Below are 13,655 nucleotides of genomic sequence, written 5' to 3' on the forward strand. Positions count from 1 at the left end.
TCTTGCGAAGTTTTGTTTTGAACACACTGTGTTTTATTTCTGTAACCCAGAGATATCTCTTCAGATGTCAAGACTCAGACTCTCTATATTCTCTGGCATGTCTTTCAAGCCCTGCTCCCAAAATAAGTTTTCTTCTTATACTAATCACAATTCTTGGTTTTCAAAGTTGTTTGTGTGTACTGAAATTCTCAAAGCAAGATATGTAGTTCACCCATCTTTGATTGTAAGGCCCTGCAGATTTCTCAGAAAATAGGAAGATCCTAATAAACATTTGTTCACTTGAAGCAATTACAGTTCTCAGCTAAAATACAGAAATTTAAAAAGATCTATCAATAGTGATATATTTAAACTATTGAATATTCTACATCCAGGAGAATGAACAAATCAAAATTATGTACAGCATGCTTATTTTGTGAAAGAAACAAGACACAAAATAACACATACCATATAGTTCCATTAGCTTATAAACAAAGTTGACTGAAGGTAGTGAATGTAAGGAATCAAGAGGAGATTTCTGATAATATTGTGCATCTTTCTCTAGTCACATTGTACGTGAAATATTTAAAATTTCATTAAGTGTTCATTTATATGTTCAATTTCCTAGATGTTTATTATGCTTCAATTAAAAGCTTACATAGAACAGATATACAGCTCCCAAAAGACAAGAAAATAAAAAGTAAATTATTTTAAGTGAAAACCATTTTGTTTAGCTGTAAATCTTCTTATCCAACATTTAAGAATAGATTTATGGCTAATTGAATAATATACAGTATATGCATTTTTATAATTAAAAACTTCCACTAGACCAACATATGTTAGGTATTATAAATCACTTTATGTCTTTCTTCAAATAGATTGTGAGTCATAATTTGGAAGAGATTTTCACATGTGATCATTTAGTGTTTTTATTTTAAAATCTTATTTTTACTTTCTCCTTTAATTTTCCATAAAGTTTGTTTTAATTAAACATTTCTAAACATAAATTTTCATGTCATATCCTTAGCTACTGTAATAGTTTCCAAGTAGGGACAATTTTGCCACCCTCATGGGTAGGCTACTAGGTAATCTATCAGTACAATTATTCTTATAACTTGTGCAAAATGAAGTTGTTACTGGCAACTGTACAGGCCAGAAATGTGGCTAGAAGTATCTACAGTAAGGCTGGGCACTAGTGGCTCCTGCATGTAATCCAAGTGGAAGCTGAGATCTGAGGATTGCAGTCCAAAGCCAGTCCAGGCTGGAAAGTCTCTGAGATCCACCGGAAGTGGAGCGGTAGCTCAATGGTACAGCACTAGCTTTGGGTGAAAAACCTCAGGGATAACACCCAGACCCTGCATTCAAGCCCCATGACTGGAAAAAAAATACCATAAGCAAACCAGCCATTCACAACAAAGAAACACGATATATATAATCTGGGAAGGTGGCTCAGTGGTAGAATGCTTGTCTTGCATGCATAGGGCCCTGGGTTCGATTCTTCAGTACCACATAAGCAGAAAAAGCCAGTAGTGGTACTGTAGCTCACATGGTAGAGCACTCGCCTTGAGCTGAGGAGCTGAGGGACAGTGCCCAGGCCCCGAGTTCAGGCCCCACGACCGAAAAAAAAAAAAGTCTATAGTGTAGCTAGAGAATACCAGCTCTAATGTTAACAACATCACTTCATAACAAAGTATATATTATGACATAACGTTAGAATTTTCAAACCAACTCTTTTTTTGAAACTCTGGCATTTCAGAATTATGACTTTGTTTAAAGCAAGTGAATTTTCTGAAAATTACTTCTGTTATGTTAACATATTTTAGATTTTTTAAAAAATGCTTGCTATGTCTTTTTGGTTTAATAAAAATGAAAGTTTGAGAAATATGTCATTTAAAACAATTTTATTCTTCTTTCTTCAGGCTAGAAGAACAAAAGAATATCTTGTCAGAATTTCAAAGAGATTTAAATGAATTTGTTTTATGGTTGGAAGAAGCCGATAACATTACTAGTATTCCACTTGAACTTGGAAATGAGCAACAGCTAAAAGAAAAGCTTGAACAAGTCAAGGTAATTTTGTTTTCTAAAATCCCCCGGGGCCTACTTGTATAAAGAGCATATAAATCTATTTTTAAAATGTATTTAATCATCGATTGCCTGCCTTTATGTTATTTATAGTTCTTTACTAAAATGGTTTTGCACAACTTTATTTTATCTTAATGGCTCCCAAGCAGTAGATAGATAGATAGATAGATAGATGTATACATTTAAACGCCAATGTATGGTGGTTATTTTTTTAAGATACTTTGAAAGCAGTTTGAGACTTCTTTGATAATTCCACATCTTCTAATAACTTCAAAACATGAAGAACAGTGTGTGAAATCATAAAATCTAAATTTAAATGAGAATCACTCTTTCAGTTGGTTTTAGGCTACATACCAAAAGATTTGGAGGAGAGTCTGTGTAAAGAACAATCTCATTTATTAGGGAAAATCTTAACTACCAAATCAATAATGCTACTTCACACTCTGATTAAGAGCCTGAGATTTGCTGGTGGCATTGTTTCTGTTTTGTTGTGCACAAGGGCCAAGCCATTGATTTACTTTCTATACTGATTGAATCAACACCCAGCTTGTTCAAGTAACTTTTCATTCATTCTTACTGTGATGCTTATTTATCACTGATTACTTCACCTGACAGATGTGTATACTTGGATTAATTTTAATTTTTGTGGATTTAGTTTTAGTAACACAACTCTCATTGTTGAAGAAAAGGTGAAAGGGAAAAGGAAATTAATATTTTATTATCCCATATCACCTGCCAAATATTATATGCATCTATAACTGCTATTTATTTCATCTTCATATGAAATTTTCCACCTGATTGTGACTCTCCTCATTTTGGAAGGTTATGAAATCAGAAAAATAGAATTACTTATTTCTCAGTGATTCAGTTGGCTTATGGATATAAATTAAATCTAAGACAAACATTTATGTCTATGAACCAAGAAATTTGCACCCTAGCAGGGGATCAAGTTTAAAGTAAAAATACTATTTAATTCAGTAAACAAATACTGAGCTCTTATTATGTTAAACATTATACTAGGCATTTGAAACTAAAAGTTTTCAAGCCACTTGAAGATAGTTCTCACCTTGAAAAAATGAACTTCATCTGTTCTGGGAAGTTCATTTTAATGTACTGTTTCATAAGTAGCAATATAATTGATAATGCATTTTATACACATGTTTAGCAGCATTCACTTCTTAGGAATGGGCAGATTTTCTAATCTTATTAAATTTAGACCAACATTGTCCTTTATAAATTTCTATGATAATAGAAATGTTCTTCATTATCTATTTCTATATCCCCTAGCCATTTGTGACATTTCAAAGGTAGCTAGAATAAATAAGGAGCCGTGGAAATATGTAATTGTGTTTTAGTGAACCTAAATTTAGGTAAAATCATGAGGCAAGTGGCAACTCTCTTGGACATTCAGTTCTAATTCAATAAAATATGGTAAAACCTGGGAGGGAGAAAGGGGGGATATGGGTGTGTGTGTGGAGGTGGGGGGGAGGTGGGAAGGGATAGGAAAGGGAAACAAAGGAGGATTACATGGGCATTATCTTGCCCATGTAATTATAACTCCTCTGTATGGTATTTTCATAATAAAAAAATATGGTAAAACCATAGTGGTTTTGTATATCTTAAAAGAAAGCATAAACATTTGATGCTAACTGAAAAGAAATTCAGGGATGAGAAAGTCAAAAATAGCCAGCGCCAGTTGCTCATACCTGTAATTGTAGCTACTCAAGAGGCTGGGCTCTGAATATCAGGTTTTAAAGCCAGCCAAGGCAGATAAATCTGTGAGTCATTTATCATGCAAAAGCCCAGAAGTAGAAGAGTAGCTCAAGTGGTAAAGTGCCATCCTTGAGCTAAAAATCCAAACAAAAGCATGAGGCCCTGAGTTCAAGACCTAGTACAGACATTAAAAAGAAAAAAGGTTAAACATAAGGATTCCAGAATGAAAATATCAAGTTTGAATCAGGGTTATGTTTGTTGCTCACATGTTTTACGCCATATAGCTGTCTTAGTTTCCTTCTGTATAAAATAAAGATAATAGGCAGTGCCTCTAATATTGATTATAATATGGAGTTATACTTAGATTAAGTTGAAGACCTTTGTCCAGTGCTTGTCACTGTGTAAATGGAAAGTACAGCATCTCACTCAGTGAGATCCCCTGTTGTACCTGAGGAGATGACAGATTTATTCAAATTGTTCTATTTCCTATCATGTTTTTCTCCAAACAACTAGGCTTCAAGCGTTGCTTTAGCGCTCCTAATGGTAGCTAACATTTTTCTCTGAAGGATACAATAATCTGGTCATGTGTAGGAAGGTTTATCTACTCGACCGTGGGTGTTTCAATCCATCAGTTCTGTGCTCTGCAGAGATATTTGATATTTGAGGTACCACTGAGCCTTGGTCAAATTGCTTCATTTTGATAAACTAATCAATAAAGGTGAAGACAAGGTAGTTGAGATTGTGCTGTAATTCATTTTAAACATTGTTGCATTTGTCTGTTTCAGTTACTGGAGGAAGAGTTGCCCTTGCGCCAGGGAATTCTAAAACAATTAAATGAAACTGGAGGAACAGCACTTGTAAGTGCTCCCATAAGCCCAGAAGAGCAAGATAAACTTGAAAATAAGCTCAAACAGACAAATCTCCAGTGGATAAAGGTTAGACATTAACCATCTCCTCTGTCACATGCGTTAAATGTTGCAAGTGTTTAGATTTGATTTGTTCCCTGAGTACTTTATTGGGAAGAAGCTGGTATATGGATTATTGTTTTGCTTTGTTTTATAACCCGAAGATTTGGTTTGGCCGTATGCTTCCTGTTAGATGGGAAAATGGTGATAGTGGATGGCTTTACATTAATGACCAAACGCCAAAATAGATACTAGTATTTCTTGGCATAAATTTTTTCTATAGAATTAGACAGAAAAGTAATGGCATAATTAATCAGTAATCCAGTATATGTTGGCAGTGTTTAAGCAAGGTGGAGGTGGTCTGGTTCAACAAGTTTCACAAGTCAGAATTACTTATAAATATGATACAGCTAAGTTTTAAAATAGAAGTAATTTTATACTAGTGCTGAAATTGCTTGAAATTCTTATAAATTATTAGAATGATAGATGTATGCATATGTTGATATGTCCAAATGAAACCCCCTTGTCTGATTAATTGATACTAATAAAAAAAATATAGGAAAATGAAACAATAGAAAATGCTAATGTTTGGGGCTGAGAAGGTGACTCAGTGGTAGAATGCTTGCTTCACATGCATGAGGCCCTGGGTTTGCTTCCTCAGCACCACATAAGCAGAAAAAGCAAGAAGTAATGCTGTGGCTCAAGTGGTAGAGCACTAGCCTTGAGCTGAAGAGCTGAGGGACAGCGCCCAGGCCCAGAGTTCAGGCCCCACGACCAACCCCCAAAAAATGCTAATGTAAAAAAATAACTTATTAAAGTGAAAATGCAGCACAGTTCCTAAGCCAAATCATTTTCCATTGTATGTGAGTAGCCATATCTAAATTCTTCTCATTTTCATCAAGAAAATAAATGTTTTATCTTTTACCAGTTATATTTACCACATAATGCCAGTCATCATTAGTCATTACTATAAATATGGAGAACAAAAGGGAAATTAAATAAAGATGAAGCTTGACTTTTCTGCTGCTTGATAAAAAATGGATATTGCTCCAGTCAATTAACTTCCCATCACAATATGGTGATTAATAATAGCTCTAGTAGTGATCATTCAGTCTTGTTCTCAATATGAAATTTTAATGAAAAAAAGTACATCTTTAATGGGGTTGTTAGGCTGACTAGTATTTGGGGAGTACTGGAAAATACTATAAAATGAATAGGCAGTATGATAATAATGATTATAAGTAAGTCTTCTAGCTAAGGATGATAGTAAGGACCAGATGTCTTCATTGGGATTTTGATGTGTTCATGATACTTCCCTATGAAGTGTATTTGTAACAAAATTCAGAGTTAGTGAAATGCTATATTTAAGAAGTGATGCTGACTTATCTATTGGTCTGACAGATTTGGAAATCTGTCATCCTGAATGTTTCCTTTATGTACTTGATAATTCCATCAGATCATTTAAATCATCCATTCAACAGTTATCTAATGAGTGACTATGTATCACATGCTGTTCTAAGCACATCATAATCAAATCCCACCCTTGCATTATTTAGAGGACATGCATAATTTTATAGGGCTATATAAATATTCATATCTCTAATTTATAGTTACTGAATAGGCTGTGGCTGAGAATTTGGGGAAGGGCATAGTCATTTAAAGTTTATAACAAAAGCATCCTTGACTTGTCCTGAGTATATTTCAATTTGCTCCAATAGAACTGTTGTTCTATCATAATTTTTTATAGTTCTTTCCTTGTCTTTCATGATTATCTACTTTAGAAGATAGTATGTATATAGAATCACTGTATGAAAACAAATAGGAGCTCAGAGATGCGCCCAACTCGGTCCCTAATAACTGTGATTACTTCTAATATTCTCAACAGCTGCATCACCATCCTTACCATCATCATCCTTTTGGAAAATCGAGTGAAATAGAGTAGATTAACTTGTCTAAGAAACCTGATTGTGATTACTACAAAATTAATTGCTCTTTCAAGACTATAAGTTTATAAGGATATAAGTCCTAGTTTTCCAAATTATTGAAATTATAGGCAATTCTGGTGATAGAGTTGGTGAGAAGGCTGGTTACTATGGTGATGACTGAAGAGGTTTGTCAATGGTGGATTCCACCTGCTACTAGCTGTGTGACCTTACCTATCCTGTGTTCACCTCTATCACAGTATCCACAACTCTCAATTCCCCAGGTTAAAGTGAAAATTCAAACTGTATTTGCTCCAAATCTGTTTATGTAAGGGTCATGTTGAAATAGTAAAATGTGAAAACCATGAACAAAATTCTTGCTGAAGCAATTTCATTAAAGAGTTGTTGAGTTGTTAATATGGCTGATGACAAAGCTGAGCTATATACTGCCATTATGAATACATAGCTGAGAATGAGGAAAGTTAGAAGCAAGAAGTCAACAAAAAAGTGGTCCTAATAGAAGCACAGAGACTTTTTAGGCAATATCTTCAAATTCTTTAGATCTCATTATTCTCATTATTGATAGTTAACTAGCATTTAAGATAAAATGTCCTGGAAAAATTATAATTTTCCTTTCAGCTTGCCTAAGAAGAGCAAACCATCCAATATTGTTTTCAAATACTGATATTTTTACTTTTTAAATGTGAGAATCATTTAAATGACCTTTAACCCTGAATACATTTGCAAGGAAACTATTGGCCTAACTCTTAACTCAGCAATCCAGAAAGAACCTTCATACAATTTCCCCTTACACCATTCTTTGTGTTGACCGAGTTGGTATTGGTTTTGACCCAAAACCATCTGTAGAAATTTACATTGGTGCCAGATAGTGTTCAAATAGGAAACCTCAACTAATAGAAGATCATTCATTCATTTGAAGACAATACTATTGAAAAAATCAAACACCAAAAGTATAGTGTGAATCCTAAAGCCCTGATACTTGTGCTAGAATTCATTTCCATATTAAATTTTTTCTTTTGACACTACATACATACTAACAGTATGTATCCAGCATGAAAATGTATCCCTCAAGTTTCCTGTAGCCAATATTTTATTACAAAGGTAAGCTAATTTCTAATAAGAAAAGAGATTTGATTATTCTCAGCAAATTCTCTTTCCTGTTCACAATGAATTTCAATGAAGAAGCATATTATGGTGATGAAAAGATAATGGAGAAGAAAAATTTCATAATTCTTGACCTTCAGTGTAACTTTTTAAAGCCTTTTACTAGCACAAAGGTGTTTGCCCTGTGGCAGTGGATTTTTGAAATGAAAAGAAATTATATGATAAAAAAGGGTTTTGATAACATAAAATGATTTCGTTTCTTCCTTTTGTTTCAGCATCTCCTTTACTGACTAGATTATATAGCATCTACTTGAAGGCTAGAAGGGGTTTTCTTTCTTTCTAATAATTTAATAATCTTGAAATGGCATTAAATGGAGGTTTTCATATGCTAGCTCCTTAAACGAAGGTTGAATAGGAAAGAAGATTAAAGGCCATATTTAAGAACACAGATTGTAAATTCTAACCCAGTTTCATTTATTATATCACCTCAAAAGCCAATATGTAATGTGAAAATAAAATAAAATTACAGGGCTGTTTTTATCAAAGGTCAGAATCTTACCACGAATGAACTTTTCTTTCAGTACTTTATACTTATACATCAAGATGTGTGAGTTTATTTGGTTTAAAAGAATTTAATACTAAAACCTGACTACTATATCCATGTCAGCTGTCCCCTAGTGCTTCAAACTGGAGTGAAGGGACATGGACTGCTGGGTTGGTTGATATATTCCATTTGTGGTAGACCACCTGCCAGGGTGTATAACAGATCGGTAATAGGTTTCTTACCTTTTATTGTATAGAAAATGGATTGTTAGATTAGGCCCAGGGCCAATGAACCCTGCAAACCCTGGTTTCTGGAAGAGTTTATCATCTTTTTTGTTATTTCTTTTTTTTCTAATCCACATTTTATTACCATCAATTGGTTTTTATGGAGCATTTCCTTTTGACATGTACACATATTAATAGAATATACCCTAATCATATTTGCCTTTCAGCCAGTCTCATCACCACTCTCCCTTTATTCAAGCAGTTTCAACAGTTTTATTCTTCCATTGTCACACATGTACATACAGAATTTGACCTCATTCACCCTCCTTCAGTATCTCCACTTTCCCCTCACCCTCAATAATACCACCATACAGGATAGGACCTGTTTTACATTCCTATTATTCATTGTTTTCAGTGTACATTAATTGTTCAAAAAGATTTCACTGTAGCATTTTACATATACATATACTACATTTTAATTTGATTGACCTCCTCATTTACTCTCACTTTGAGGGATATTATTTCTGTCTCTTGTCAACTGAGAAGGATGGGCTAGATTATCTGAGAGTAAACGGAATGCCAAAATCGGCATTCCCTTCATTTATCCCTCTTATATCTCAGGGCAAGCTCACTATGGCTTATGAAGGGGCTGATGAAGAAATTTTGCTTTGCTGCCTTTTAATTTGCTTGTTGCTATTAGAACCAATTAGCAGAGATCAAAGAGAGCATTTCATTGTTTGTTTCTAAAGGAAGGCAATCTGTTTTGCTAGACAAGTTAAAGTATTTAAGTGGAATGATATAATTTGTGAACATTTTTGGTTATCACTTGAAAAAGTGTAGTTCATCTTTGGCATGGTTGATCAAGTGTGGAGGAAAAGAGATGGGCCAGAAAATGGGCCAGAAACCAAAGTCACTGCAAGGGCATTTTGAGCCACTTCCTTTGTCCTGATAGTTGAAATCTGTAGGCAACCTGTGACTGATAAGCATAGCATAAAAATACATTTATTATGAAGGTGACACATTCTTTTTGTGATGTAGGTCACATCAACATTTTGACTAAGACAATAATTCTTCAACTTATTTAGACCATTATAAAACAATGAAAATTCTGCAACGCAATCACAATTTAAATGACTATGATAAAGATTGCTTTTGCTGTTATTACAAATCCTAGGCCAATGCTGTTAACTCCTTAAAGTTGCTTTCTTGTTCCAGCTGTACCAGGGATGTGCCTCTTTCTGCTAAAATGATTGAGATTCTGGAGAAGGGACAGGGAAAATTAGTTTTTTGGTGCTGGATAGATTCTCATTCACTGGCAACCATATAGAACATCCATAAGACAGAGTAATAGAAAAGACACTTTCTAGTTAACATGTGGCTTAGGTGTGATGGCCAAGAATCAGAGGAAAAGGAATACAGGAAAAGGTCATGACAATTCATGGTCACTACAAACAGGCACCCAGAGACTCACTTTCTCCAATTAGACCCCAACTCTTGCCTTTCAACAATTAATATTCTAAATTTACCAACAGATGAATCCTTTCATCATTAGGTCAGAGCCTTCAGAACTAGTCTTTTCTAGAAAACCCTCACAGACACACCCACATGTGTGCTTTACTAATCTCATAGTCATGTTTTTGTCAGTCATGGGGCCTGAACTCTGAGCCTGGGTACTGTCCTTCAGCTCTTCAGCTCAAGGATAGTGCTCTACCACTTGAGCCACCGTGCCACTTCCGGCTTTTTCTGCTTATGTGGTGCTGAGGAATTGAACCCAGGGCCTCATGCATGCAAGGCAAAAACTCTACCATTGAGCCACCTTCCCAGCCCTCGTAGTCATTTCTTAATTCAGTCAAATTGAAAATAGAGATTAGCCATCACAAAATTGTAGTTACAGTTAAAAATTTCCATAGTGGGGGCTGGAAATGTGGCTTAGTGGAAGAGTGTTTGCCTAGCATGCATGAAGCCCTGGGTTTGATTCCTCAGTACCCCCATACACAGAAAATGCTGGAAGTGGTGCTGTGAATCAAGTGGTAGAGAGCTAGCCTTGAGCAAAAGAAGCTCAGGAACTGTGCCTAGGCTGTGTGTTCAAGCCCCAGGACTGGCAAAAAATAAATCTCCACAGTGGCCTAGCACAAATGTCTGACACTTTTAACCCTATCAACTTGAGAAAAATATGATTTGATAGAGCTTCTTGGAAGGCAATGATGAGCATAAACAAATTTGCATTCTATATAACTTCACCATCTAAATAATTGCTTAGCTTAAATTGGGTAAGTGGTATTAAAAAAGACAACGAAAGACTATAAACTAGGGGGCTTTTGAGGATCTAGAAGAGGAAATAGCTGTTTCACATATAGAGAAGTACTTACTAAATATGGTGATGTGAACTGAAGACAAAACTCATTTGAGTTGCATAGTTCAGGAAACTCCTACGTAAAAATCGTAACCCAGGTATCTCAGAGCAGTTCTACTGTACATACATAAATCCATAATTGTTTTCCACTCTTGCTACCTCTGGCCCAGATACGGACCTTGTCATTGTTCTATTCTTCAGAGGCATTGTATTAATCCCAAAGGAGACAGACAGGCCAACTATTTCCACTAACAATTTACATAATTGTTTTCCTACAATTTGGTGCTAATTAAAATGTGAAAGGGGTAGTGATGATATCAGTAAATGTAATAAGGTCATTCTTTGTTCCCAAGAGCAAAGATGATTCTACCAGAAAGGATTTTGTGTATATTCTTCACATTATAGTAGGAAACATGAAGTAAGGCAATAGCATAACATGTACTCTGGCATAGATTATAAACACTAAATATTTCAGAATAAAGAAAATCTTTCAATGATCTCAGAAATTGATTTTAACTTCTGTATAGCTGTACACAGTACTGTAAGGTTAATAGCTTAAAATATCAAAATTGTATTATTTTCATAATTCTGAGTTTACCACGATATTGTCTTCATCACCTAGTATCAAGCAAGACATGGGAAAGTGAAAGTGTTCTAAATGGTCTCCCGCTTATGACTGTCTTAATAGCTTGGCTGGGGCTATTAGCCATGACCTTCATTTGTCTTTATTTTCTCTTTTACACATAGCTCTTTTGGCTTTCTCACAACTTGATTGTTGGGTTCCATGAAGATGTATTCCAAAATAACATCAGCAGTGAGGAAGCACTTATCATACTTCCCCTTCAGTCCCAATCACTCATATTCCATTGACTAATGCCACAAATATGGCTGGCCTCAGAATCAAGATAAGAAGGAATGCATAATGACAAGAATTCTAGGAGGCATCCATAATTGGAAGCTACCAAATTATGATCTTCCACACTTTTTTTTATCAGCAGTGTGATCTCTAGGGATCACAATTTCCTCACCTGGAAATTGGGTCAAAATGGCACTATTCATATGGACTAATTAAGACATAATACATGCAAAGAAGCTTAGAGCTGTGCTCAGCACGTGGTAAGACATCAATAACCAATATCTATTGTTAAGCTTTTAATATTATAAATACAGAGCTATAAATAAATTAAAATATTCTTGAGGCATTGCTAAAACTATAAAGCAGCAATATTAGGCTTCTCCCTTAATCAGATGCTTCAGATATGTCATATTTTCATGAATGTTACCTGTGTCATGAAAACATCAACAACACTTTTCTACAATAACTGGTTGGTTCTGACAAGAGCCTCTACTAGTCCCAAAATGCCAAACAGGACAGTACTATTTGCAGGTTGCTAAGGATTCAGAAAAGACAGTTCTTTGGTAAATGTCTCTTTTAATCCAGGCTTTGCAGCCACTCTGTAAAAGATTTCTGGAAATGTTTCTTCCACTAGTCATTGACACTCAGACTGCCATTGCAAGGAGGCCATTGGGTAATCCTCCCATTTGTTCTGTGCTCTTCCTTGCTTTCCCCATCCCCATCCACCTAGAATGTCTACTTCTGTTCAATTCTATACTATAAATCTTCCAGTCTGATAACTGCTTTATATAACCACAAAACTACAAAACTGCCTCATCACCTCCAAAGGTTTATCTAGTCCTCTGTTACCCTCAAGCCCACAAACATTCAACATTTAAACATTCATTATTTTCTACTTTACATGTGTCCAGAATTTAGTTTGTACAATTCTTATATATTCATACCAAACTGGCACTAGCCTGTTAATAGAGAAATTTAACTCAGTCCTATTTTACAGAGTTCCTCGCTTCCTAGGATAATTAACAATTCCTGAGTGTGTTAAGTAGTGATAGCTAACATTTACTGAAAGCTTATGATGTATAAGCCAATGTTTATTCTAAGTATTTTGAATCATTAGAGGGAAAATAACCTAAGACTTCCAAATAGGACTCTAGAACAAAGCTAATTTGAATAATTCACTAGTTGATTGATCGATGTTCTAATGTTTGTTGTAGGGGTTTTGATAGTTAGGGTAGAAAAGTGAGTTTTTTTCCAGAAAAAATCAACACGGTATCTTTAGGATAAAATAGGAATTCCGTTCTAATTTATGTGCCTTTAAGAGAATACCCCTGGCACTAAACTCACAGGCAAATGCCACCATCTGTGTGATTTCCTTCCATTTGCCAATGTAGGCACAGCAGGTACTATTAGGTTAACCTTTTATTTCACCAACCTTCTCTCAAAATAGTAAACACTTTGGCTGTTCCAAACCTTTAATCCAAAACTACAAATTTAAAATTTTATGTTCTGGAAAATAATAATGGAAATATTACTATATTATGTTTATTTCTCACATGGCATTGCAAAATAAGGCTTATAGGCATTGGAAATGGACTATTTTGTTAATAAGATCAAAGAGATATTATGAAGAATAGCATGACAAAATGAAAATTTTAAAATAGCATGAATTTTCACCTGTGATACAAGGTGGGAGAATATTTCTAACTAATATGCTCACATGGGTATATTGGTTAGTACTCTTAATGCTGCAAGTGACAAAAAACCTGGCTCAAGTTGATTTAAAGAAAGATGTTTTAAACAATAACCAGAATCATCAAGATTCTGGGTTTTGTTTTTGTTTTCAGTTTTCTGCAGTTTGCCTTTTTTTTTTAGCCTATTAGCTTCATCTGTCTTCTCTCATGGTAATAAGAATTGCCAGAAAAAATATCAGAACCTATATTGCCCTACTTATTTTT

General features: G+C 34.8%; 1 protein-coding gene across 1 annotated transcript in view; it reads left to right on the top strand.

Annotated features, from left to right (window-relative positions):
* Window positions 1-13,655, top strand: part of Dmd (dystrophin) — a 1,242,252-nt gene that overhangs the window by 467,003 nt on the left and 761,594 nt on the right. The window contains exons 18-19 of the mRNA XM_042692421.1: window positions 1,896-2,043; window positions 4,557-4,706. Coding sequence (XP_042548355.1) covers window positions 1,896-2,043; window positions 4,557-4,706 — 298 coding nt within the window. The remainder of the gene's footprint in view (window positions 1-1,895; window positions 2,044-4,556; window positions 4,707-13,655) is intronic.

Source organism: Dipodomys spectabilis, unplaced genomic scaffold (genome assembly GCF_019054845.1).
Source record: "Dipodomys spectabilis isolate Male_0828 unplaced genomic scaffold, ASM1905484v1 ptg000156l, whole genome shotgun sequence".
Classification (NCBI taxonomy): Eukaryota; Metazoa; Chordata; class Mammalia; order Rodentia; family Heteromyidae; genus Dipodomys; species Dipodomys spectabilis.